Here is a 27658-nt window from a genome sequence, read left to right as displayed (position 1 = left end):
TTGAAACAAAATGTATATGATTTATTGCACAGAATATTTCAAGATGACTGGTTATACATATAAAATCTGTCATAGTATTACATGAAGTGTGTATTCTAGAGTTTTCTGGATTAGTATAAAAACATTTTACAAACGGTATCATTCTTGATGGCATGTTATTTTGTTTGGTCCATTGTACAATGCATATGCTGTCACATTCTTGTCTTCTCAAAAAAAAAAAAAAAAAAAAAGAATTTCTTGTGAAGATGTACAATTTTCACATGGAATTTGACAGGATTTATTACTTTATCAGCATTTGAATAGTTACATTTTGCATTTAGTCATAATGAGGTCTAGCCTTCTATTGTAGAATATAAAATTCAAAGAACAATAGAAGAAGCATAGAATATTTGGAGAACAAAAAGTTCTAGCAGAATACCAAGAATGCACAATAGAACATTTTTCATCTCTTTATAAATATATGAACAATTGTGGTATTATCCTCTCACCTCCTGTCTTCTTTAAAACACAAGCAAAACTGCGATTTAAATGATGTTACAACTAGGACATAGCTCAGTTGGTTGATTTGTCGTCTTTATGATTATGTTATACATGAACAATGGAAATAAACTGATTTTCTGGTATAATTATTCCAATATATTTACATACAGAAATTATGTTAGCCAAGGTTTAACTCAGGAAAAAAAGGTCTGTACTGTGTTAAATAACATTAATAAGATAGACATTATTTAATGTTGTTAATGTTGGATATAGACACTTTGTTTCCTGGCTACAGTTTCTCTTCCTGTATAAATAGGAAATGCGATAGTATTATACTAGTTTTTGGGTGAACTTAGTCAAAAAGATTATATAAAATATACAACGAATGTTCAACATATTTCCCACAAACACTCGCGCTAAATATTACACGTCGTCACATCTGTAACATGTTTCCCACAAACACGTATTACACCTAACATTTTTCCCACAAACACGTATTACACCTAACATATTTCCCACACCTAACATATTTCCCACAAACACGTATTACACCTAACATATTTCCCACAAAATCCATGCTGAATATTTTACCACCACAGCTATAACATATACCCAACAAACAGCCACAACATCAGAACCAAAAACATAGATTCTAAATATTACACCATAGCGCACCTATTACATGTATACCCGCCCCCCAGCTACCCCCCCCCCCACCCCACCCCAAACATCCACGTTCAGTATTACTAGTACTAATATCCTTTAAATACTAGATGAATTTAAGTTTATGCTATTTGATAAAACTGTAGGATACCTAGAAATTTCTCAACATGGAGATATATTCAAACTATACAATTATGCAATTGGCCAATAAATATTTCAGTTTCGTTCTGCTAGGCATATTAAAGTTCAAAGTTGTATTTTTGCAAAGGCCGGCTTTTGCTTTATAGAATACATTTCTATTTCAGCATTTGACCATATTCGATATTTAGTAAACTTTAGCTACAACATAAGTAGATAACTTTTAACCCAGCTACAACTAAAAAAAGAACTGATATTAACATCCTTAACCCATACTGTCATCCTTAAACATAGTTTCACTTTTTGTACAGCCCCACTCTTTCCATATTTCATGTTTAACGTAATCTTGAAGATCACAATTCATCCTCGGAATCACTTTCGTAGATATCGGACTCTTTTTGCAGGTGTTTGTATTCCGGACCTTTGTTTTCAGTGTTCCTGGCTGGGCCGGAAATAAAGTCCTGTGTTGTATCAACATAAACACCGGCACTCTGTGATGACTGCTTTAGAACTTTAGTTTTGCGGTGATATTCCAGATCTCTTTCACTAGAAAATAAATTGAAATCCTTTATATTATAGTGTAGTAGGTACTAAATAGTTCCCTTATATCGTGTTTTTGACTGCAATATAACATTTAACAAAACACTTTGACATTTGACGCAGTGATCGAACGTTACTCATTTAACTTTTAAAAAGTCAGAAAATATATGTAAAAGATGCATATGTGCATATGTTTTATACCATTTATAATCTTTTACTAAATTAAGTTAATGCAGTAACGGAACTCAGCGAGATGAAAGCAATAGCATAATTAGTTAGAAGAAGTATAACCTATATATTTATCACAGTTTCACAAGCAAAACTGTAGACCCCGAGATTTGCAAACTAAAATAATGTACTTAATGAAAATGAATTCACTTAATGCGTAGTGCATACCCTGGCATAAGATACCAATAAATGAATCAAAATTTGAAAATCGCCGGTTGCTGACTGGATGTTTGGACTCGTTTAGTGTAGGCTATACTGAAATAAAGTTTTGCAGTGATGGAGTGCAGCGAAGTGAAGCATTGACTTAATTCATTCATTAGAAGACCAGTAAGTGATCTATAACCTATCCATAGTTTAACAAGTAAAATTGTAGGTAACCAAAACTTTTTTTCAATACAGAAATTATTTCCTATCATATTTTAACGTCAAACTTTAGACTGTAACATAAAAAGTCAAATTTACAAACACAGGTAGTTGCCCATCATATACAAATCCATTGCAAATTCAATTATCATGCATTCAGCATCAATAATATAAATACTGTTTAACTTAAGTGCATTTCTGCATGCACACACGTCCAGATCTATATGTCCTACAGTTTAATTAACAAGGTACGGGGATATATACCTTGGCAAAAGTATAGCATGAAAACACTTTCTGGTGTCAGACAAGACGCCCTTCAAACAGTATATCAAAGGATACAAGAGACAAAGACATTATTCGCACATGTATACCGTTTCTTCATAGCATACATGATTCTTGTCACTTTGTCATCATTTATTGAGAAAATAATGTTAAAGGTATATACCGTTTCTTCCTAAGGTACATGACTGCCGCAAATGTTATGAAGCCCACCGACACCAGAACTCCAAATACTACCCCTGCAATAGCACCTGAAATTAATTTTCTTCATTTAGTAAAGGAACGAACCAAGTATGCTGATGGACGAAATACACAAATTAAAAATATCATATATGTAAAGGCGTTAAGAAAAGTTTGTTTTTTGCAAAATACTCGAAATTTACCCATTTTTTTGAAACTCTGTACTCTAAGTGAAATTTGGTGTTTATGTTTTATGAAGGTCACGCATATCAAACCATAATCCAAAACATAATCCAAACTCAATGAGTATCTTATTAAACTATATACAAGCGTTTTTCCCCTTTTATTCAAAATAGGGTTGTTTTTAACAGAATTATAAATTTGAACTTAAAAGCAAGTGTATGTCATAAAAAGTTCCAGGTGTACATATTATTCGAGTACCAGCAAGATATATAAAATGTTCCTACATCACAGTGTTTCTTATGTCGCAGTTCTTGTATAAATGCTGTTTCAAAACTATCATAGATATTGAAGTTCCATAATCCATTAATTTCTCAAGTTTAAATATTATGTATTTAAACATGTTTATGTCTCTTTTTATTTAGTATGTTATTTGAATGATGCATAAACGATTTTCTCAAAGGTGTTGAAGGCTTCGAAAGTGTATCTTTTGTTGCTTGCCTAAGACAATGTTCTGTTTTCAAAGTCAGCTGAAGGACTTCAAAGGTCCTTAAATGTTTAGCAGAACATTGTAATAAAAACTGACTTTAAACATACAAAAGGCTAAAATGCTATTTTCGGTAGCAAGTGGTCAATGGGTCACTCTTGGAAACAAATAATAGTGCAGTTTTTACGTCTGATAGGGCATTCAATGAAACAGGCATAACTGTATGTGGACAGGCATGAAAGACAATATTTCAATCTATACAAACTCGCACAAATCCATCTTTGACAAGTATATAGTCTCAGTATCATACTGCTCTTCTAAGGTTTGGTATTTTAACAAGGGTATAAAGGTTGAAAGACTATCTTTAAGTTTTTACAAAAGGTTTAGTTTATTAGTTTATTAAAGTCTCGTTCATTTATAAAACCAACATTGACATTTACAATAAAAACATTAAGACAACATATACATGACCAATCTATAAAGAATTATAGGAGACTAGAACATGCACATTTTACGACCTGGCATGTGATTTTGCAAAGAATATACATGCATAAACTGCATAGAAGAAATCAATCAATCATTTAGCATTACTATAATATTAATATCACAGACAGAATTTCAGAAATATGGTGTCTCCCAAAACATTAGAATTAGACAGCCTGTTGAAACGATAAGAATCAGCAAAAAAGATCTACCAAATAAAACAGGCAACCTAAAATTTCGCCAGGGATCCAAACACCCCAATAAATTTATGAGGTGTCAAAATTTGTACACAGAAAAAAAATGTTTTTAGAGAGGTGGGCCGGTTTCCATTGTTTGTACATACAGGTACATATAATTAAACTGTACCATTGTGATCACTCAAGGTATACAAAACAGTTAATAAACACATTAAATCAGATTCTGAATCCAATCCGAATAAGTCTACATGGGTCACCAATGTTAAATCTCTGTTGTCTTTTTTGTTGGTTTAGTCATACTACAACTAGAATTATGTACATAGGACACGGATGCCTCCACACAATTGTGCCATCTTCTAAATAGCAAAATATTTAGTACAGACTATCATGAAGAGTTTGAAGCAAATTGTATTCAGATAAGGTTGTGCATCTCAGCAACTTTGAATCCATTCATTCAAAAAGTGTATGAAAAGTTGAACACACCAAATTTCTTCACTGGTATTAAGAAAGGCCCATAATTCTAAAAAAAAAATAGCCACGGAAAAAAATCCATTATTTATGGTCATCTTCACAAGTTTCTTCATCTGTAAAACTTTCAAGCATATACTTTCAATGGTGTTTGAAGAGTTGGACAAATAAGATTTTTCTCTCTATTCTATATAGCAATACTATCAGAGGGCCATCACTGTGGTAAAATAGTCACAGTAAAAGTTCCTTCCTTTATAAGCTATCTGTACATCAAGCTTGTTCATCTATGAAAGTTTGAAGGAAATCAGCGTCGGAGGAGTTGGACACAAAACATTTTGGAACGGACGGACGAACGTAAAGACAGCAGTAACGCTATATGCCCTCCCCATAACTTAGTATATGAATTTTGAGATAGTTAATATTAAACAAAAATTATTAAATATTGGAATATTCCGAAACACCATACCTTTTTATTCTATACGATACCAAATAGTTGTTAATTCGTAATTCGTGCCTCAATACTCGTTCATGAATCCTTAAATATTCACATTCACCATTGTTCCCTATTCATCTGCAAATGCTTGAAGTCATGGTCAGTAGGTAGTCTGGACTACTGTACATGCTACTATGTGTTACATTGAATAATGGCGGGTTTCAATGTTGAAATAACAACAATTGAAATTTATATCGTTAATTATGCTCTTAATTTCAAATTAAGCGTATATTGTTGTTTTATGTGTGTGTGTGTGTGTGTGTGTGTGTGTGCGTGTGCGTGCTTTGAACGATCATAAAATAAGGCCCAACCAGTCACTGAGGTAGGAATGAATAACAGCAGCGTTAGTGATTCGGAATACCCGGAAATGACTCGAAATAGTCGAGTTCATGGAGGTTCGGGGAAATTTAAGTTTTTGGTAAAGTAGGCGACATTTTATAAATCAGATAATAGTTGAATGTTCATGAATATGCATATAAAAACAAAATTGCACTTGGTGTTTCAGTCCCACTTTAATTCAGAATACCTGAGTACACTATTTGAATGAGTGGTCTTACAAAAAGCAATGTCAACGGTTAGTTTCCGATCATCCTATAGGGAGGTTAGGACATTCTTGTAATAATGGAAACTCGCTTACCAGCTTCTGCTTTTACTGGGTCAAAGTCATCATGTCCAGGTAATTCTGTAGTCTGTGTGGCGTTGAGAACAGGGTCTAAAATACGTGAAAATAGTTCATGTTTTTGTTTAATTCCTTTTCGAAAAAAAACCACTAAAGATATACTCACAGGTAAAGGAACCAAAATAAGGTAAAAGCCACTTAAAACAAAAGCGTGCACATTTAAGTTCTAAACATAAAATACACACCCATCCTATATATGACAAATATTATAACCTGAATATAAAAGAAACTACCAGATATGTTTTCATACTCCATGTCTAAACCCACTTCACAGTGTTAAAGTGTGTCACATAATAAATATTGTTATCTAGTGAATTAATTCATACCCCTTCCTGTTTAAGCTCGGCTTAGATTACAGATTTAAACGAACCTTACTGTAGTATCTATGAATATGTAATGAATGTAAGTCATTAAACAATGAAATAGGAGGAGATAGTCGTTTAAATGTTAGTGAATGCTGAATCCTATTTAGTGCATTGCATACTCAGGAAGAAAAATACTGAACTACGATTCATTATACAAAAATGTATAAAGTTATTAACAAAATGATTTCATGTTGGCCTTGTTATTTTTTCTGAGTGTGGTCCTATTAGCCGCAGGCCGATGCTGAGGGCCAGCACGACTGTCAGAAGGCAAACAATAAAGTCATATTACATCATTTGATTAGTGGTAATTTTATTTTTCAGCTATGTAGTTAAACCAGTTAAAATGTATCAACCTAGTACTTTGGGGAAAGTAGCATCCGTGTTTAGCTATGACATGAAAGTGTTCGAGCAAACAAAAATATGATGTTTTTGTTGTCAAGAGTACATGACTGACCAAATGTCTGTAGTTTTTTCCTGTTTGTAAAATACTCCGAGTAAGCTCAATACAACATCTGTTTATTACATTTGACTTTCGTTGGATGAATTTAACGCATCATCTGTGAGAATGAGCCCTTGAAGAAACTTACCATAGAACAATTGCTTCATACAGATATTTGCTTCATACAGGTGTTTTAAAGTTATAGTATGTAAACCGTCACCATTATCACCACAATCAGACATGCTTTTAATGTTCCGAGTAACTTATGTAGATCATTTAAAAACTGTGTTGCCTTCATGGAAGATCTTTGCGCAGGAAATCAGGACAAGTTGATTGTTGTGTCCAAAGGTACTTAAAGTTTCTTGTTTGTAAACAAATAATCGAACCTATATCGTTGCAGGGTGAATGCTTCCGAGGTTAAAAAGCCGGTTTTACGTTAATGATGTTGAATGTCGAGAACAAACAGTCTTTTTTGAAAATCAAATTATTACCTTACTTGTGTAAATAAGACTATTACTCGACTTGAACCAGAACCAACATTTCGATATAGCCTAGTATATTTGAACCGAAGCCACTGTTTTGAGACACAGGCACATGACGATGTTATATACTTCTAATCAGACAGAACCGAGACAGACGGGCGCGACCCCTTAGCACCATGTATGGAACCTTACCAGTATAGGACAAAACAACTGATAAATACAAGTTAGGGATATTTAACAAAATGATTCCATCTTAGAAAAAGATGGTGTTAATTCATAGCAATGTATAATGAGCAGACGTTCTTTTTCCCTTTAGTTTTATATACATTATTGTACGTGAAATAAAACAGTATGCTAAGACTTACGTTCGATTTTTGTTTTGTTGTGTTTCCAGAAAAATAAGCCTTCACAAACCAAAAACAGGAAATTCAAATAAATATAAGTAAAACTCCAAATCATTTTTAACAACTAACCATCTCATTTTTATCAATATTAATGATTCATAACTAAATGTGACCAGCTGAATCTGATACATATATATGATAACAAAGGTAAACACTGGAGTGTTTGATAACCACCAGTAAACGACCCTTGACAATACCACAAATGGATACGGAAAAGTAAGTATGCACCAAATAGCTAGCCAGACAGCAACAGTTATTATTCTGCAGAAGGAGACTGGACGTTGCACTTCTTATGCCATTTACCAATTTTAGTGAGCGAACGGTGTTATGACTTGAAAATGACAGGCATTTAACTTAAAAATCGAAAGTAGCCTACTAGGATACATTATCATATAAAACAGATAATACTTAAAGTTCTCCTCTTCAAACCCAGAAGTGGTTAAGGTGAAAAAAGACTATAATGTCCTCCGCATTAAGTTGGAGAAAAAAACAGCACATAATAACATCCCTCGAATTGCAAGGAAAGTCATGTGAACTGCTACATTCTCCTCGGGTACCCGGCCAGAAACGTTAATTTATTTGCGTTGACAAAAACGTTTTTGTTTTGACACCTTTGGCCGGCCGTCGAGTAAGTTAGACATGAATAAAAACTCGTAGAGTGTAATACATCCTACATTTTAACATCTGCCATTTTTCAAGTTATCATTGCCTAACATTTTGCTCATTTCTAGCAATACGAACCAGCAATACATATTAAGCAGTTCAACGTCCCATCCCCTAGTTTCTTCAAAGGTATTATTATACATCTAGCTTTTCTCTTCTTTTAATAGCGTCTTTTGTAGGTAAGCTATATATTTCCAGTGTGATAATCTAGGGCCCAAGTGGAAATAAATCGTAAAATCTTTTATGGTCTTAAAAACTATACCATTACATTATTTTTGCTTGAATTTTCTAAATCATTTAAAAATTGATGCTTGTCATGACATCTTAAAGTGATGTTCAATCTTACGTGATTTATATAGTGTGTTTAGCAAATATAAATATTTACATATATTTATTATTTTGTTAGACACTACATGTTTAGTACGTTGTTATTTATATGATATAAAAAATGGCATGTTGTTGCATGCCAAATAGCATGTTATCATATGCTCCTCCTAGCATACAGAAAGTGGGAGTTGGAGGGATATGAAATTCAGTCCCTATAAATGTCGAGTTATCCACGTCATAATTCCAACAAAATAGATAGATAAATAATTTGATACGGCTGATTGGGTTTTCATGTTTAAAATTTTAGAAAAATTTGGCTTTCATGAATCATTTTCAAGATGGGTTAAAATATTTTATACTAATATATCTGCCTGTGTCACAAACATAGGATGGATTTCCGAGTTCTATAACACAAGTTAAAAGATGAGGCTTTCCATTACCAGCTCTTCTTTTTGTCATTATAGTCGAATATTGGCAATAAAAATATGACCAAACCAAGAAATTACGGAATAACTATAAAAAGTGATGTATCTATCGCTGATATTGAAGAATTTGGCAATTATTCAGGTTTGAAATTAAATAAAAGAAGTAACCGAGGCCTATGGACAGGAAAACAGAAGAAAAATACATGCACACATATTTATGATACTAATTGTACAAATAATTATGTGAAAGCTTGATTAAAAAAAAGACTTTGAATGAAAGATTTCTGCAATGCCTAAAACTTCTCTCGAATTGGAGCAAAAGAAATTAAACATTTTATGGGAAAATTCTTGTTTTGAAATCTTCAATCTTCAGCATTACCAAACTTTACATATTTATTGCAAAATTTACAAGTACCTAAAGATATCACTAACCAGATTAACGCCATATTTTAGAATTTCTTTGGAATGTGAAAACGACAAAGTTAGACGTTCATTTACAATTAGCCATAAAAGTGATAGAGGCCTTGATATAGGAGATATTGATTCTTCTTCTAAAACAATGAAAATTATATGGGTAAAAAAATTAACTTCTTCTGAAAACGCGAATTGGAAGGTTATTCCTTCTTTTTTTTCAAATTCAGTATGGAAAGGAGTTCTAGGTATTCATGATGAATTTAGATTCTATTAAACCACTTCCACAATCATATCTTCTATTACCTGTCTTTTATAAAACTGAACTACAAATATGGATAGAGTTCAACAGATCTCTCCGCAACATTAGTAAATTAGAAACTTTTGATAAACTAAGACAACAGTTATTCAGGGGCAATAGCTTTATTAAGCATAAAGGAAAATGTACTGTATTCAAAAAGTGGATAGATTCTAATATACTATTTGTTGATGATTTATTGTCAGAGAAAGGCGAACTTGATACAAATCGAATACTCGGTAAAAAAAACTGGATATCAGAAATAAACATACTATAAAGCGCCATTCCTAAGGAATGGAAAATAATCTAAAAACAAAAGACTCTTATTTGACTAAAGTTAGAACAAACTTAACCTTCCCTGATGTAAAAAGGAAACCATTTACTGAAGCCAATAAGGGATATATATATAGTATTTGTTAGCAAATCTGTAGGTTTTGGGAAACACATATTGGTCATCAAATAAACTGGAATGCACTTTCCTACTTTTCAAACGAAATTATTCCTGATAAAAGGATCAGACAGCTAAAGTATAGATTGCTTCACCGTATTGTTGCTACGAACTTGAAACCTTTTACTCTTAAAATAATTAAGATAGCCCGAACTGTCATCTTTGTAATTGCATTGAGGACAGGTGTCATTTCTTCATTAATTGCAGTTATTCATCGTATTTTTGGAAGATCGTTCATGAATCACTTAGTAAATGTGGTTTAGATAAATCTGTGAAAAAAATATTAATAACATAGTGCTTGACTACATATTGATTATGATGAATATATCATATTAATATTTTGCTCAGTATAATAACATACTGTATTTACAAGACATATATCTTTAGTGAACGAAGAAAGAAATATATCATTTCTGCGGCCGTAACGTAATAAAACGTATAAGCGTATGATGGCCCTTTCACGCTTCCGTAGAATCAACATTTATGATACGAAATTCATTTTGAAAATATTTCTGAAATGTCTAGGTCTGCAGCTCTCAAATACGGAAATATCTGACATCTGAGGCATATACTGACACTTTTAGACAACATCAAAAAGGACCCTTTGAACGATTTGACGAAGTTCCAAAATTCTCCATATACTCTTGCTCCGTTACGGACCCCTGTCGGATTTGTATTTATTCCGAGTGCAAATATCTTTTCATAGATAAAAAGCTGACATATCGTGCTAAAGCCCAGCTAGGTATTTCAATTCGTTCGAAAATGCTGAAAAGTGACTCCTCGTGAGCAAAAAAATAAAAAAAAAAGTCCACGCGCGTACATTTTGACGGGGTGACCCCTGCGCATGAACCCTGGCAATCGACATCGTTTTCAAGTATATTCTGTTTACCTTCCAGAAAGCTGAAGGTCATCTAACGTCATTTTCTGTATAAAAATGTGCTTATGTTCTACACTGATATATCAATTGTTGTCAAATATTTGTTAAGAAATAGAGATTATAAAATACATCTACTATTTAAATTTCTGAATGCATTAAGAATACGTTTGCAAAAGAAACTATATGTACTTGTCATTTTCAAGCATAGATCTATAAACTATCTTACTAGATTCTATATCATACGTGTTTGTATGTTATATATCATACGTGTTTGTATGTTATATTGTGAACCTTTTTAATAACTATGCTGTTTTATGAAAAAATTTTGAAAAAGAAAAAAAAGGTTGAAGGAGCGACAGAAGGTAGAAACATTTCTAATTACGATTTAGTAGATCTAGATTCTATATTAAATGAAGTGTTACACATTTCACGTTCATCACGGACCGACCATGGTCGAAACTTTTTATCGCTGAATGTAACAGCTAAGACATAGCGGACCAAAAACGTCTGAACAGAACCTTTAACGCTGTATAATTTTATGAGCTCAAGCTAGAATGCAAACTCTATTAAATTGAATTAAAGTACATTATTATATATGTATAATATTTCGAAAGACCTTAAACAACATTTTTAAAAATCATCAAAACAAGATTTCAGTGTTGTTATATTTTCTGGTCCTTTGGGATCATGGAGTCAGTTCAACATATGTAATAGAGTTCCGCTTAAGCCGGTGCTAGGGGGGCGTGAGAGGTGTTGCACATTTCATTACCTCTCATGAACAGACTCAATCAAACCAAGTCTGCTATTATTATTCTTGGTTGCATTCTTTGCTTCCAAAGGATTTTTTTTACAGATTTTATTAACTATCACAACAGCAATCTTAAAGTGCCGTGTGGCGGCTGTAAAAAGTCTCCCCGTACTTGGATTCAGTGTTGTTATATTTTCTGGTCCTTTGGGATCATGGAGTCCATTCAACATACGTAATAGAGTTTCGCTTAAACCGGTGCTAGGGGGCATGAGAGGTGTTGCACATTTCATTACCTCTCATGAACAGACTCAATCAAACCGAGTCTGCTATTATTATTCTTGGTTGCATTCTTTGCTTCCAAAGGATCTTTTTATTGGTTTTAGATGTCGTTTAGATAATATTATATCAACAATCCCACTACGTTTAAATATTTGTTTTATGATTCAAAATTGTTAGTACGAAATCTGCCCAATGCTAATGTAAAGCCTGAAATTTCTCACTTCGCCGTTGTGATCTCGCGCTTCGTCTTTCACGCTTCTCTGTCATGGGAAGGCGATACCCGAAGCGCGAGATCAAAATGACAAAGCACGAAATGGAGTTTTTGGTTTTTTGTTGTTGTTTTTTTTTCGAAATTTTTCGCTTCACCACCGTGATGTTTAGCTCAAAGAGTTATAAAAATAAATGTATTTTATACATCTTAAAAAAGCGCAAGATCACGATGGCAAACTGCAAAATGATTTAAAAGGAGTAAGAAACGTTTTACAGAAAACTGTTTTAGTTGAAGTAAAGATAATAATACATTTTAACGAAGTTGACATAATGCAGACGTCGATGACATCGGCCGAAATATTTTCCCCATGCAAAGCATCAGTTTCTTATTTGGTACATTTGTAACAATATCATGAACCTTAGCATGTCTTTGTTGACTGAGTATTCAGTTTGGAGTTATGGCAAAATTCCTTTTAACAACTCTCGAATATATACTTATAAATACACACATCTGTTGTTATCCAATCATAATGATGTTTTGAAAGTGTGTTACCACCAACCATCTGTTTTGAATACTGCACACATATAACATGAATCAATGAACCACAAATTGCACGTGCAATATTACACGCATACCTAGTAAAATAATACATTTTATATAAAAGATTAAGAACGAATAAGTTTTTTGTGCAATGTTTTAGTGTTCAACCCGTTTACAGTTGGACACTACGCTTCCCTCTTTAATTGTGTCTGACGGAAGAGGGGGAGGACTCTATGATGAGCAGTTTTTAAATCCTACCAGGACTGAACTGTTTTGATATCTGTCTTCTGGCCTGTTTCGTCGGGCCCTTAAGGGTGTTTCTCTTGTTGCTGTGTCTTCTGCAAAGGCATTGAGTACATACGTTTTTGGTTCTAAAGGTTTGCTTTTTATATATTTATACACGAGCATTTTTGTGTTTTACATGCCATGCCTTTTTGTTTCCATTACGTGTGTTAGAGATTCACCTGGAGGGGATAACTTTTATTTACACTGTCCCGTGTCTTTGGAACATGGTGGGGTAAGAGTGAGGTTGGGTGCGCACCATAAACCGGTTTAAGCTACCCAGTGGTGTTTTTGCCACTGACCGTTCCAAGGCGGTGCCCCACTGTGTTCCTTTGTTTGTTCGTTTTGTCCTTATGTGTTGGCTTTGTGTGTGTGCGCGTGTATGTGTATGTGTGTGTGTGTGTGTGTGTGCTTGTGGTGTACGCGTCTGCGTGCTGTGTGTTTCGTTTTGGGGAGGCTGCGTGTTTGGTACGTGGCATTCCCTGTTTGATATTTGTCTTTGTTTTTTTAGCTTCAAATACACGCCAAAATGCACCATTTGCGGTTCTCAGATGAAAAAAAAATCATGGGAAGGATACCAAGACCCCTACGCATTACCTCTGCGTACTATGAAGAATGCCTAGCTCTACGCGCCTGATTACAGAAATATTAAAGGCTATGTAGTTGTATAATGCTATACCATACTGTACGGAAAGGGTGAACCCCGAAAATTGTACCCTGAATACTATCACAACCTACCCCAGACGCGGGGCAGGTTGTGACGTTTGACAGGCCACGTTTACTAGCAGGTATTCTACATCTGCTGTTGTTACATCTCATGTTTTACAGGAAATGTTATAAACATCGTCTTAATGTACTGATAAACTGAAACAGCGCCCGAGAAGAAGGCAAAATATGAAAAATGGCACATTCAACCCCGTTCTCCCATAATCACTCTCGACTCCTCATGGAATCCATCGCAACGATTAGATTCTGTTTGCAAATTTAATTAATTATATCTACTTTTCGCGATTGGGTAAAAAGGTTACAAAAATGTGTTTCGGTAAAGTGGGGTCCGGGAATACTTTGAAAGTTTGTAATAAAAATAATTTTGATAAAACGTAGCACCGTGAAATCCGAATTTTTTGCAACATGTAAAGTGTTATGACGTCATGAAATTGTCACGTGACGTCATATGTTACGCGTTTGAATAAAATGGCGGCTGGAAGTTCCGGGGAAATTCACGAAATGATATCAAATTTGTTTTCACTGTGGTCTCTCGAGGCAAAAATATAGACTATGGCAGGTGAAAATGACAGTAAAGATAAAAGTAAAGAAGCAGGACCCGATGAAAAGTCCCCAAAGAAAAAACGTAGACTAAACTTCAAATTTGGAAGTAAGAAAGACAGCAAACCCAAAGCTCGGTGGGGAAAAGCCATATCTAGTGTTCGGCAGGTAGTCAAAATGTTTTATCATTTTAAACTTTTTTGAACATAAACTAAGCGGTTTTTTTAACTCCATGATAAGGTATTCCAGCCCATGTTTATTCTACATCCTTGCATGATTTCCGGACTTCATGTGAGGTCATGCAGAATTCATCTTAGTCTAGACTTAGATTTGAGACTCGCATACTTGTAATCTAATAGGTTTGCATTTGCCTTGCTACAAATAGATCAGAAGTACATTTATTAATTTATTAATAGCCAATTTATAAGAGAAATTTACGAAGTAAAGGAGATGATAAGATAAGATAAGATAAGATAAGATAAGATAAATTTTATTTTGAGTCGGCAAGACAAGTAACAATACAACATAAGCACTCTAGGTGCTTTTGAACCGACTATATGTTAACAAATTAATAAGGAACAATAGTAAAACAAGCTGTAAAAGAAGGACATGGTTTAAAAAAACAAAACATATGAACATTTAAATAATTATTGTTGCAAATTAACCTTAAAATTACATCTAGCACAAAGACAGAACATTATAATAGCATTGCACAATCAAGGAGATCTGGTATATAAAACAAACCATACATATTAGCACATGGAAAGAAACATAAAAATGACATGGCAGCATTTTGAATGTGATACTGATAGATGTTATATTTAACAACCATGTAGAGCAGTACATTTAAGACCATGTAATTGAGTTAAAAAACCATGTAACAGCTGCTGTTCTAGGTCAGTGACCTAAAAACTGCCATAAGAGAATAAATGTAAAAAAGTGAAACCATCAAAACAAGCACAAAAAATGCATAATTTAAAAGAAAGCTAAAGGAAGTTATCATCTCAGGATCAGACATGAGGTGAACTGAACAGCAACTACTACATGATAGCAAGAAAATTAAAGAAAGCATAACTGCAGGAAAAGCCAAGCAAATACAATTGCATGCAAGACATAACTGAAAGACAAGGCAAAATGAGAAAATAATACTACTGCATGATGGAAATCAAGAAAGCACAACTGCAGGAAAAAATAAATAATATACAACTACATGCAAGCAAAACCAAGAATACAGGGCAAAAATTAAATACATAATGTCACGCAGGAAAAACATATACATCAAACAGGTATGCTGCTAACCTGCTCTATGGGTATATAAAAAAGATGCAACTATTCGAGAGATTCAAGTTTTACACAAAGAACATTTACAATCATTTCCACTCCAAAAAGAAATCTGATTTTTAAACTGACTGAAGTTTACAGCATTTCTGTAGCTTTCAGGAAGGGAATTCCACAGAACAGGTGCAGCATACCTGAAGGAGTTCTTACCAAAATTTGAAGTTCTGACTTGTGGTACCTGAAGAATATTTGAATACCTAAAGTTATAGTTAGAATCTTTTTTATTAACAAGGTTGGACAATACTGGAGGTGCCAAATTATTTAATATCTTATATGTTTCAACCGCCATTGTTCTTAAACGTCTTACATGTAATGATGGTAATTTGGCAAAGTTTAACAATTCATCATAGGAACTACTGTAGTCATTATAAACATATCTGAGAGCTCTTTCCTGGATCTTTTCTATTTTTCTGGTATTCTTTACAGAACAAAAATGCCAAGACAAAGGACAAAAATTAAAATTTGATAATATGAAAGTATGAAAAATTGTGAGTCTGTTTAATTTACCTAAGTTTTTTCCAATCCTTTTTAGTACATTAAGTTGTTTTGCTGCCTTAGCACAAATATTTTTTATATGGTTATCAAACTTTAAATTAAAATCTATGTCAACTCCTAATAATTTTACCTCATCCTCACAGTTTATTACAGTACTACCTATGTTGAATTTTGGTGATTTATCTTTAGTTTTTTTGCCAACTGCTATTGCCTGAAATTTGTCTGGATTTGCCTGCATACAATTTATTCTAAACCAATGTATAAGTATTTCACTTTCTGATTGTAATGTTGTCATTAAGAGATCAAAATTTGGTGAACAGAAGGAGAGTGTATTATCGTCAGCATAGTTATAAAGGGTGCTTTTTTTGATAAAGTAGAAAATATCATTTATAAAAATGTTAAAGAGGAGAGGCCCTAATATGGAACCCTGGGGAACTCCTTTCTCTATATTTGCCCATGAGCTGACAATATCATTTATTTTAATTTGTTGTTTACGTGAGGACAGATAGCTTGACAAAAGTGTAACCGAATTTTCTGAAAGACCATAACTCTGAAGTTTTTCTAATAAAATTGGATGTGGTAAACAATCAAAGGCTTTACTCAGGTCCATTAAGATAGCTGCGACATAGTGATTTGAGTCCAGTGCACATTTCCAGTCCTCTAATAACCTTAATAAAGTTGTTTGGCAGCCATGACCCTTTCTAAACGCACATAAAAAATCATCAAAAATATTTTCAAAATAAGAGGTAAGTTGATCTGATAATACCTTTTCATAAATTTTAGAAGGGTTTGGCAGGATACTGACTGGCCTGTAGTTTGTTTTACTGAAAGGATCATTCTTTTTAAAAACTGGCGTTACCTGGGCCTCCTTTAACCTATCTGGAAAAACATTTGTAGAAATTGAAATATTTACCAAATCAGTATAAAAGGGTACCAGAGATTCTTTTCCTAGTTTCAAAATTTTAGCCGATATTTTATCAACACCTGTAGCCTTTTTTATATTAAATTTGTTTATAATTTTAGTAACTGTTTTATGATCTGTTGGTTGAAAAGAAAAACTGCCTGGAATAAAACCTTTTTCTTTTATTTTATGTATACTTTCATGATCTTCAGAGTTAAAAATTTCATCCTTGCCTATGTCTTTAGCCACATGAACAAAAAATTCATTAAATATTTCGGACACCTCCTTTTTATCAGATACTGTAATTCCATTTTCATTTAATGTAATTTTTGAATCATTTTTTCCTGACTTTTTGGATAGATAGGGTTTAATTGTTTGCCAAAAATCTGAGGATTTGCTACCGCCTACACATCTTTCTAAGAAATAATTTTTAATTGATTGCTTTTTAATCTTATTTACCATGTTTCTGTTCTGTCTGTATTTTTCCCAATTTTTTGAATTTTTATTTTTCAAATACTTGTGATATGCCATTTTCTTATGGTAAATTGCTTTCCTTAATGTTTTGTTCATATATGGCAATTGTTCTCTCTTCCTATATGACTGTTTAACAGGAACATGTTCATTTATGATTTTTGTTACATCTTCTTCAAATTTATTATATATATGATGCACATTTGATAATTCTTGAGGAGTATCTCCAGAAAGATTTATTTGTGAAAGATCATTTTGAAAAGTATCTATATTAAAGTTTTTAAAACTTCTATATGAAATTTTTTGTTTTTCAAAAGTTGGAATTGTATTATTTATTACAGTGCTAATCATGTTGTGGCAATCACTGATTCCTGTTGCAAAGTTTAATGTTTTTATACATAAAGATTTAGAATTTGTTAAAAATACATCTAAAAGAGAAGGACTGAAATTTTTTGTGAAACAGGTAGCCTCCTTAATAATATTTTTAAGACAAAAAAGTTCACAGAAATCTGAGATATTTCTTCCTTTGGTTTCTGACAATAAGTCACAGTTTAAGTCACCCACTACTGCATAATGGTCATAAAAATTTATACATTTATCCAGTGTTTTAGTAAGATGATCAAAGAAAAATTCATCATTTTGATTTGGAGATCTATATACATTTAGAAAACACCATTTTGTTTTGTTCAAATTTACCTCTATAACAATATTTTCTAAGTGATCCGATTCTAAATCTTTTCTTCTCCTTGATGGAATGTCACTTCTGGTGTATGCCAATAAACCACCCCCGTTTATATTTCTATCGCGTCTCTCCAGTTTGTAGCCTGGCACACTTACAGTAGCATCTAAAAAGGTATTGTCCAGTTTCGTCTCTGAAAGAAATAACAAGTCTACTATCATATCATTTAAGATTTCAGATATTTCTACAAATTTTGATTTTAAACTATTAATGTTCAAGTGTGCCAGAATAAATTTTTTAGGATGTTTAGTTCTCACTTCCCGCAGTTCTTGGAAAACTGATATTTGTGGATTTTCTCTTGAAGAAGATGAACAGGAAAGATCAATATATGACGAATGTTCTGATTCCAGTGAGTTGTTAAAAAAGGAGTCTGAAAAATTAAAAAAGTTGCATGCTGGACATAGCCATGGTTCATCAGAGTTGCTAAGAGAGTTATATTCTATGAACAATATTTCACAGTGAAGTTTTGTTTCTGATTTGCAGCAAACTGTTTGTTAGTCCCCAGTAGGTTGAAAACAAGTTTCGAGGACTATAGGAATGTGTTTTTTTGTTTGTCCGTCATTACGTCCATCCGAGCTCACATTTGCATACTTAGGTGGCTATAGGGACAATAGGTAACTATACTTTTTCTTTGATGTCATTCATCCCGTAAGGCTTTTATGTGGCTATTTTTCTCTTACGTGGCTAAAAGAACAATAGAGAGAACAAAAGAGGAGCCACATAAGTATCCGCCCGCCCGCTTAGCTCAGTAGGGAGAGCGTTGGTCTATGGATCGCGGGGTTGCGAGTTCGATCCCCGTGTCTCAAATCATTCGTCCTCCACCTCTGATAATTCATGTGGGGAAGTTGGCAGTTACTTGCGGAGAACAGGTTTGTACTGGTACAGAATCCAGGAACACTGGTTAGGTTAACTGCCCGCCGTTACATGACTGAAATACTGTTGAAAAACGGCGTTAAACCCAAAACAAACAAACAAACATAAGTATCCGTATGTAGGAACGCCCGTCTGCGTGCAATTTTATGTCTGGTCCATAACTCTGTCATTCAAGAAGGCATTTTAATATTACTTCATACAAACTTTCCCGATGATAATATGATGTGTCGTACGCAGAGCCTGGACTCTTAGCTCAAAGGTCAAGGTCAGATTTGGAGGTCAATGGTCAACAGGGCTTTTTTTCCTGTCTGGACCATAGCTCTGCCATCCATGAATGGATTTTCATATTACTGGGCACAAATGTTTCTTATTATAAGACGATGTTTCTTGCAAAACTTTCAGACCCTAGCTCAAAGGTCAAGGTCACACATGGCAGTCAAATGTTAACATGGCATGTGTATGATGAACTGGGTCTATTTCATTTCTGGTCTAGAATTAAGTCATCCATCAAGGGATTACAATATTACTTGGCATAAATTTCCCTATAATCAGACAATGTGAACTGCGCAAACCTAGAACCCTACAATGTTACGTAGCTTAAAGGTCAAGGTCACACACGGATTTCAAAGGTCAATAGGGTTTTTTTTGCCAGTCTGGTCCATGACTTTGTCAAGCAAAACAGGATTTTAAATATCAGTTGGCACAGATGTTCCCTTGGATGAGACAATGTGTCATGCACAAAACCTGGACCCTTAGCTGAAAGGTCAAGGTCACACTTGGAAGTCAAAGGCCAACAGGGCTTTTTTCCTGTCCGGTCTGTAACTCCGCAATTAAGGGATTTGATATTACTTGGCACAAATGTACCCCATGATAAGACAATATGTCATGCGCAACATCTAGATCCCTAGCTCAAAGGTCAAGGTCACACTTGGAGTCAAAGGTTGATAGTGTTGTTTTTTTCCAGTATGATCAAAAACTATGTCATCCATGAAGGGATTTTAATATTACTTACAATGTAGCACAAATGTTTCCCATAATGAGACAATATGTCTTATGCAACCCCTTATCCCTAACTCAAAGGTCAAGATGACTGGTCACTGTCAGAGGTCAAATGTCAATAGGATTTTTTTTCCCTTTCTGGTCCATAACTCTGTCATCAATGAAGGGATTTTAATATAACTTGACACAAATGTTCCCCATAAAGAGACAATGTGTCATGTGCAATACACAGACCCCTAGTGCAAAGGAATAGGTCACACCTGAAGGTCAAATGTCAGCATTGATCTTTTCCTGTCCAGCCTGTAATATAGTTTTATATAAGTTCATGTGTCATATGGACCCAATTAAAAAGGGTGTATTTTCTTCAGAATTATTTCCCTTTAATATGATGATTTCTTACATTTTTTCTCATATTTTCTCACCAATTTCAAAATGAAATGTTATCAAGATTGAAATTAAATATTTTTAATATTTTGATGTTTTGAAAGAATAGATCTGCAAAGTTCTGTACATTTTTGTATATGCAAATTTTAATCCAAGTGTTGTGTTATTATTCTATATATAGTACAATATTGTTGATACTGCAGCAGGGTTCTGCCGAGGATCAAAAATGGTGGGGACACATGTCCCCTTGGTACAAAAAATGTTGGGATATTTTCCAAATCTTATGGACAACAACTTTGGGCCATATGTCATTGAAATAAGACAGTAACATAATACTAAAATTGAAGTTTTTATTGTAGTCCAACCATTGATACTTTTTTTCAGCGACGCCGTCTAAATTCGTTTTCGTTACCTATGCCACGTGACTTCAGTTTGCAAATCAAACTACTTGATAACGCATTATAGATAATTTATCAAAATGGAAGATTTATGTAATACTCTGCCTGATTGGACGAGAGTGTCAATTTCTTTCACTCTGTTGATTGTGCTACTGAGTGATATGTAGACAAAGCGTTTATCCTAAACGACGCTGTTCACAGTTTTAAAGCTAACTTTGGCTCAGTATATTTAGCAAGAATATTGATATATCTCATAATGATAAGTAAGTTTAATATGATAAAAACCTGTTCAAATACCAACATGTATCAAATTAAAGAAAGAGCTGAATTTGGTCTGCATATCACATGAATAAGGGTGTGATAAGAGTCTATTATGTAGAGAAGTGCTTTTTAAAAGATTTTCCTTGTTACAATTGTCGTCTGTATATGAAAAGGTTTCTTGCTTTTGTGACTTATTCAGATTGCATATTAAAATGAGTACTTGTTTGCTTTGATATATTTGTTATAAATTATTTAACTGATTTATTATATATGAATATTTTTCTTTAGTATGGTATGCAAATATTGAACTCAGTTGAAATCTGTTTTATTATATATATGCTATATAATGACTGAATCTCATTACACTGAAATGAAGGTACGCTGCGTACAGTTTATCTATCTGATATGACCAGGGTTCGAATTTAAGCTCGCATACTTGCGAAATGCGAGTGCAAATTTCAAACTGCAAGGTGAGATTTCAGACACCAGCATTTTTTTGCGAGTGAAAATTTTTGGCCGAATAATGTGCATTTCTAACGGTCGTCTCGATATTACACTGTTCTTTCTTTTGGAGCACTCTTTCATCTTTCGTCGTGAAAGGACGTTTACACTCGATACTTGTCCTGTGCGCATGTCTTTTCAACTGCTGACAAGTACCTGCGCCAATTTTGATGACGTTAACCGCATCGGGTGGTTTTTTTTTGGTAATCTATTAATAAGTTACTATTTATATAGCGCAAATACGATTGGCTGGATTTGTCACGTGGATGTTTGTGTTAATGTTCTAAGAAAGTAACATGTCGCGGAAAATGCAAGTTGTTTTTCATTTAGCAAGTTAAAAAAATACCACTTGCGAAAAAATGCAGGTAGAAAATCAGGCTAAATTCGAACCCTGATGACTTCGGTCAAACTTTGCTTATGAAACAGAAATATTGAAATAATTACAATTGTATGTTTTGCTTGACCTTCACTTTTTTATAGGAGTGACGTCATTGTCCAAAGATTCATGAATAGCGAATATGCTATTTGTTAAAGCGGGATCAGTTGGCCTATTTTAGAAATAAATAAAAATAATAAACAAAAAAATCCTTTAATTGATTTTTTTCTCATGTATTCTAATCAAACTTGATTTGTAGCATCTTTATTAGGCCCGCAGCCAACTTTGTTCAGCTGGGACATTTGACCCCTTTTAGGGGCTGCTAGAGCTAAAACTAGAAATGCCTTTATACAGCGTCTCATGAACAGCTTGGTGGGTCTTTGTCATACTTGGTCTGGAGCATCATTATAAGGTCCTCTTCCAAATTTATTTATATAGGAACTTGGGCCCTATTAGAGACCACTATAGCTAAAAGTAGATATGCCTTCCTTCGCATTAACCACAAAAATGTAATGGATTTTTATCAAACTTGATGTGTAACAATATCGTAAGTTCTCCTGCTATTTTTTTACAAATGGGGATAGGGACCAATTTAGCTAAAAATATAAACACCTTTAATGACCTCTTCTCATGAACCACTTCATGAATCTTCATCAAACTACTGCTGTAATTATTCGTCTAAGGATAAACGAAACAAAATTGCAACCCTACAAAACCTTTGCGAAAAATTAAAAGAGAACTATTTAAATTGTTAAAGTGCAGTGTTTAGTTTTGCAATTTGAAAAATGTTAGATGAAAGATGAATGTTAGATGAAAAATTCATTCGCCGACCATCATTTTTAAAGATATTTCTTGTTATCAACTCTCCTGAAATTTGGTGTCACTTTGCTTTTTGACTTCATCCAAATTTTCTGCACCCATTGTGGTTTGATTTTGTGACGCATTTTCAGTTTTGGAGATAATTAGTGTCGAATAGTCGACAGATTTTAAGCAGTTGACGGACACCCTTTCAATTTCACCTGCCAAGATAGTGGGTGGAGAACGGTAAACAACATCAGGTTTGTATGGTCTATTGGTTTTTATGAAGCAACATGAAGTACTAGGTTGTTAATCATTAGACTGAATGTTTACTGTTTACAAATACAGAAACATAGCTTAAAATTGTTCATTGTTGATAAAAACGACGTTTTTGTGGGAAACTCTTCTATTCGGATACGGAAAAAAACCCTAATGATTCGTATTCAGTTCTGGTAGTCCCGTATGCACATTCATTCCCAAACTGACGCTTATTTGAAGTGTAATAAAAATGTGAAAGAGCATTAAATCTAATTAAGATGCCTCAGTCACCGGTGGTAAAGACGCTGACTTCAAATCACTCGAGGCATTGAATCCTTATAAATAAATGTGAGGAAGCTTAGTCCAGCTGGCTTAAGCCTTACAGAAGGTCTGTGGTTCTACCCAGATGTCATCCCATGATGAAATAATGCACAGAGGTGTCCTCCTCCACCATCAAAGTTGGAATGTTGTCATATATTTATGACCTATAATTGTGACAGTGCAATGTTAAGGTGATGTCACTTTTTGAATTTCCGGTGAATAACAAAAAACCAAAGAATATTCAGTTCTTTCCAAAAACTGTTATATTATGATTCAACCAAATAGTTTCCATTGTCTACCAGAAAGGAACAATTCTTATATCTTAATATTGAGATTTGATACCTTTATAACAGATAGTAAACTAAAACAATAGACATTCATATGTGACGTCGGTGAGCTCAACAAAGCAATTTTAAGCACAAATATTAATGTGGAATGTAAAGTAAGTTACACACTACAATATCCGTCCTAGATACTTTCAAAAACAATGCATTTGCAGAATAGAGAGATAAAAGTAATTTTGACAGCTCGTGAAAACTAATGACAAATTTTGACAGGTATATGATGACTCATAACCTAATTAATTATGTCTCCCCTAGGAGACATATTGTTTTTGCCCTGTCCGTCCGTCCGTCCGTACGTCACACTTCATTTCCGAGCAATAACTGGAGAACCATTTGACCTAGAACCTTCAAACTTCATAGGGTTGTAGGGCTGCTGGAGAAGACGACCCCTGTTGTTTTTGGGGTCACTCCGTCAAAGGTCAAGGTCACAGGGGCCTGAACATTGAAAACCATCTTCCATCAATAACTAGAGAACCACTTGACCCAGAATGTTGAAACTTCATAGGATGATTGATCATGAAGAGTATATGACCCCTATTGATTTTGGGGTCACTCCATCAAAGGTGTAGGTCACAGGGGCCTGAACATTTAAAACCATTTCCGATCAATAACTAGAGAACCACTTGACCCAGAATGTTGAAATTTTATAGGATGATTGGTCATGAAGAGTAGATGACCCCTATCGATTTTGGGATCACTCCATTAAAGGTCAAGGTCACAGGGGCCTGAACATTGAAAACCATTTCCGGTCAGTAACTTGAGAACCACTTGACCCAGAATGTTGAAACTTAATAGGATGATTGGACATGCAGAGTAGAAGACCCCTAACGATTTTGGGGTCACTCTGTGAAAGGTCAAGGTCACAGGGGCCTGAACATGAAAAACCATTTCCAATCAATAACTTGAGAACCTCTCGACCCAGAATGTTGAAACTTCATAGGATGGTTGTTCATGCATAGTAAATGACCCCTATTGTTTTTGGGGTCACTCCGTTAAAGGTCAAGGTCACAGGGGCCTGAACATTGATAACCAGTTCCGATCAATAACTTGAGAAACACTTGACCCAGAATGTTGAAACTTCATAGGATGATTGAACATGCAGAGTAGATGACCCCTATTGATTTTGGGGTCAGTCTATTAAAGGTCAAGGTCACAGTGGCCTGTTCATGTAAAATCATTTTTTGGAAATAACTTGAGAACCACTTGACCTACAATGTTGAAACTTCATAGGATGATTGGACATGCAGAGTAGATGACCCCTATTTATTTTGAGGTCACTTGATCAAAGGTCAAAGTCACAGGAGCCTGAACAGTGACTTGAGAACCACTAGGCCAAGAGTGTTGAAATTTAGCGGGATGACTGGACATGCCATGTAGATGATCCCTATTGCAGCCAACCATCAGTGTCTCTTTGACTTTCGCTCCTGACCCTTATTGACTTCTTGCCTATAGGACTTTGCAGTGGGGGAGACATGCGCTTTTTTACAAAAGCATTTTCTAGTTTTTTTCTGTTATTTCTAACTTCCAGTTTAATTTTCATAAAATGGGTATTCTTTATTGTAGCTTACAACTCATACATTAAAACAATAAAAGAATATATTGTTACCTCACTGTCGTTTTGTCTATCCATCTCTCGTACGAATTCCTATTGTTTCAGTCATTTGTCAGTAATTAGAGCAACTCACAGTGTTGCAATCATATAAAACACATCCCTTATTTTCACATACATATTGAGGATTTATCTAATGAGCACATGTATTGGAAACACAATTTCAATACCGACTGTGTATTGTAATAATGCTAAACTATCTCAGCCGTGACATCTCCTTAAGGTCTGCATGTTTGAATCGAAAATTTTTCTACAGTATAGAATTTGATTAAACCCAGTTTTTTTCAAAACTTCAGGATATAAAATTCAGCAAATACAAAAAGGTCCTGTGATTGGTTTTTCGCTAGACTGATTTGAAAAATTTGGACCTCACTGTCACAATTTTTCATAATGTTAATCTATGGGAAAATCACAACTTTCATAAACTTGTATCATTTTTGAGAATAGAAATTTTTCCTACAACGTAGATTTTAATGAAACTTTTCACAGTTGTTAGTATATATTATATATATGGTCTACAATGTGGTGAAATAAAATGTATAGGTCTGAGGCTTATTTTCGAGATATTTGACCATGATTGAAGTGAACTGCACATTTCAAGCTAATTTCAAGATTTTTTATATGCCCGTCTCTGAAAAAGTGGGGTGTATTATGTGAACACCTATGGCAGGCAGGCAGGTTGTCGGCGTGCAAAGCATGCCCTCTCTCTTAAGTCGAGCAGTTTTCTCAGATAAGTTCGATAACCATCCAAATCGCCCCATGTACTCTTGGATTATGGCCCTTGAATTACTCCAAAAACCGCAAATTCTAAGCCTTGTCCATTCTTTAAGTCAAACAGTTTTCATCTGATCGTTACCAAACTTGCTGACAATGTTTATGGGCATAATATCTTGGCCAAGTTCGATAACCACCCAAATTGTCGGACAGTCCCAAGCACTCTTGGACTATGGCCCTTGAATAACTCGAAAAACTGCAAATTTAGCCTTGTCTGCTCTCTAAGTCAAACAGTTTTCATCCGATCTTCACCAAACTTGCTGACAATGTTTGTGGGCATACTATCTCATCCAGCTTCGATAACCACCCAAATCGCCCAAGGCACTCTTGGATTATGGCCCTTGAATTAGGCCAAGTTCGATGACGGGCGTATTTTGTGACAGTCTTGCACTCTTATTTTTGAATTTTTGAGAGACATTAGCTAAAGGGCTGTTTTACTTGTTAAAGGACATAGTTCACTTAAGCCTTAATATGGCCTACAAAATTTGGAAATTTTCAAATGTATTATAATCAGAAAAAATGTACTTTATTTTTATTATTTTTATCAAAACATGTCACTGAATATTTCTGAAATCACTGATTTTTGAGGAAATGAGCATTTTTTGCTATATTTACAATATTCCGTCACATAGGAATGAGCGCACTCAGAGACCACAAAAATGTTTTGACCATAGGTCCAGCATCTTTCATAGAACATATGGTCATTTTTTTATTGTGGTCGACAGCTGTGCTCATATTGAAATTTTCAGTTTTTTTCAAAAATTTAGTTAAAAACTGAAGGTTTCACATACCCTTAATGTAAAAAGTATTTTCATTTACGTCAGATATTTTCTTTGATAATGAAAAAATTGTATAATATTTCATGTGGTTTGATAAAACAATGCTTCTTGGTGTAAGAAAACTTGTTCTTCACTCCATTTAGAGACTTTCAGTTTTTAGGCCATTTTTGGGCAAAAGTGAATCTTTTCCTCTAATGTGACCTTGTTCTTCGACATCTAATGATTTAAAGGTCTGGAACATTTTATGTAACTGACAGTGTGATATGTGTATATATGCATAATGTATACCCAGCTTTTTTGGAATATGTAATATTTATTTTGAATATATAATATTCATATACTTGAATAATACCAAATTTGACTCAAGATTGTAATGAAGGTAGACTTTTCATTTTAGATTCAAAAGAAAGAAGCACCTGTGAGAGATTCATTTTTGGATAGATTTACAGTCACTGGAAGATCTTTTTCAGCAGAAAATGAGGCTGTGGTGTACACATTCAAAGACTACTTTTCAAAAAGGCAAGTCTCAAGATAACGCTACCATTTCATTATGCAACATTATATATTTGTTCTTAGTTATCAGGGGTGTGGAAATCCCAATAAATCCACTTGCCCGCAGTCAAAATTCACCTGTCCCAATTTTCAAGATTGAAACCTGCATTTAACGGCAAAAAATTCTTTAGTTCGAGCAAATATTTTTATGGTCTACAGATAGA

The 27658-nt window shown here is 34.1% G+C and overlaps 2 protein-coding genes across 5 annotated transcripts in view; one reads left to right on the top strand and one right to left on the bottom strand.

The window, feature by feature from the left end:
* Positions 1-7668, bottom strand: LOC123556714 (uncharacterized). 4 transcript variants are annotated; one of them, XR_008370929.1, is made up of 5 exons: positions 6185-6204; positions 5817-5891; positions 2858-2942; positions 984-1827; positions 1-952 (listed from the first exon to the last, which is right to left on the bottom strand). XR_008370929.1 is itself a non-coding variant. In XM_053543024.1 (5 exons), the coding sequence occupies exons 1-4, from the start codon at positions 7601-7603 to the stop codon at positions 1635-1637; spliced, it is 447 nt and encodes a 148-aa protein (XP_053398999.1). In that variant the 5' UTR covers positions 7604-7668; the 3' UTR covers positions 1-952; positions 984-1634. The 4 variants fall into 4 exon arrangements, 2 of the variants coding, with proteins under 2 accessions (XP_053398999.1, XP_053399000.1); XR_008370928.1 differs by lacking the exon at positions 6185-6204 and adding an exon at positions 6072-6121; XM_053543024.1 differs by lacking the exon at positions 6185-6204 and adding an exon at positions 7510-7668.
* A 6584-nt stretch (positions 7669-14252) lies between these two features.
* LOC123558844 (cyclic nucleotide-gated cation channel alpha-3-like) overlaps positions 14253-27658 on the top strand; it is a 30604-nt gene continuing 17198 nt past the window's right edge. Inside the window, exons 1-2 of the mRNA XM_045350692.2 lie at positions 14253-14491; positions 27340-27461. Coding sequence (XP_045206627.1) covers positions 14336-14491; positions 27340-27461 — 278 coding nt within the window. The 5' untranslated portion in view covers positions 14253-14335. The remainder of the gene's footprint in view (positions 14492-27339; positions 27462-27658) is intronic.

This window comes from Mercenaria mercenaria, chromosome 5 (genome assembly GCF_021730395.1).
Source record: "Mercenaria mercenaria strain notata chromosome 5, MADL_Memer_1, whole genome shotgun sequence".
In the NCBI taxonomy this organism is placed as follows: domain Eukaryota; kingdom Metazoa; phylum Mollusca; class Bivalvia; order Venerida; family Veneridae; genus Mercenaria; species Mercenaria mercenaria.
The sequence above is the reverse complement of the archived record's forward strand: the minus strand, read 5'-3'. Positions and strand labels throughout refer to the sequence as shown.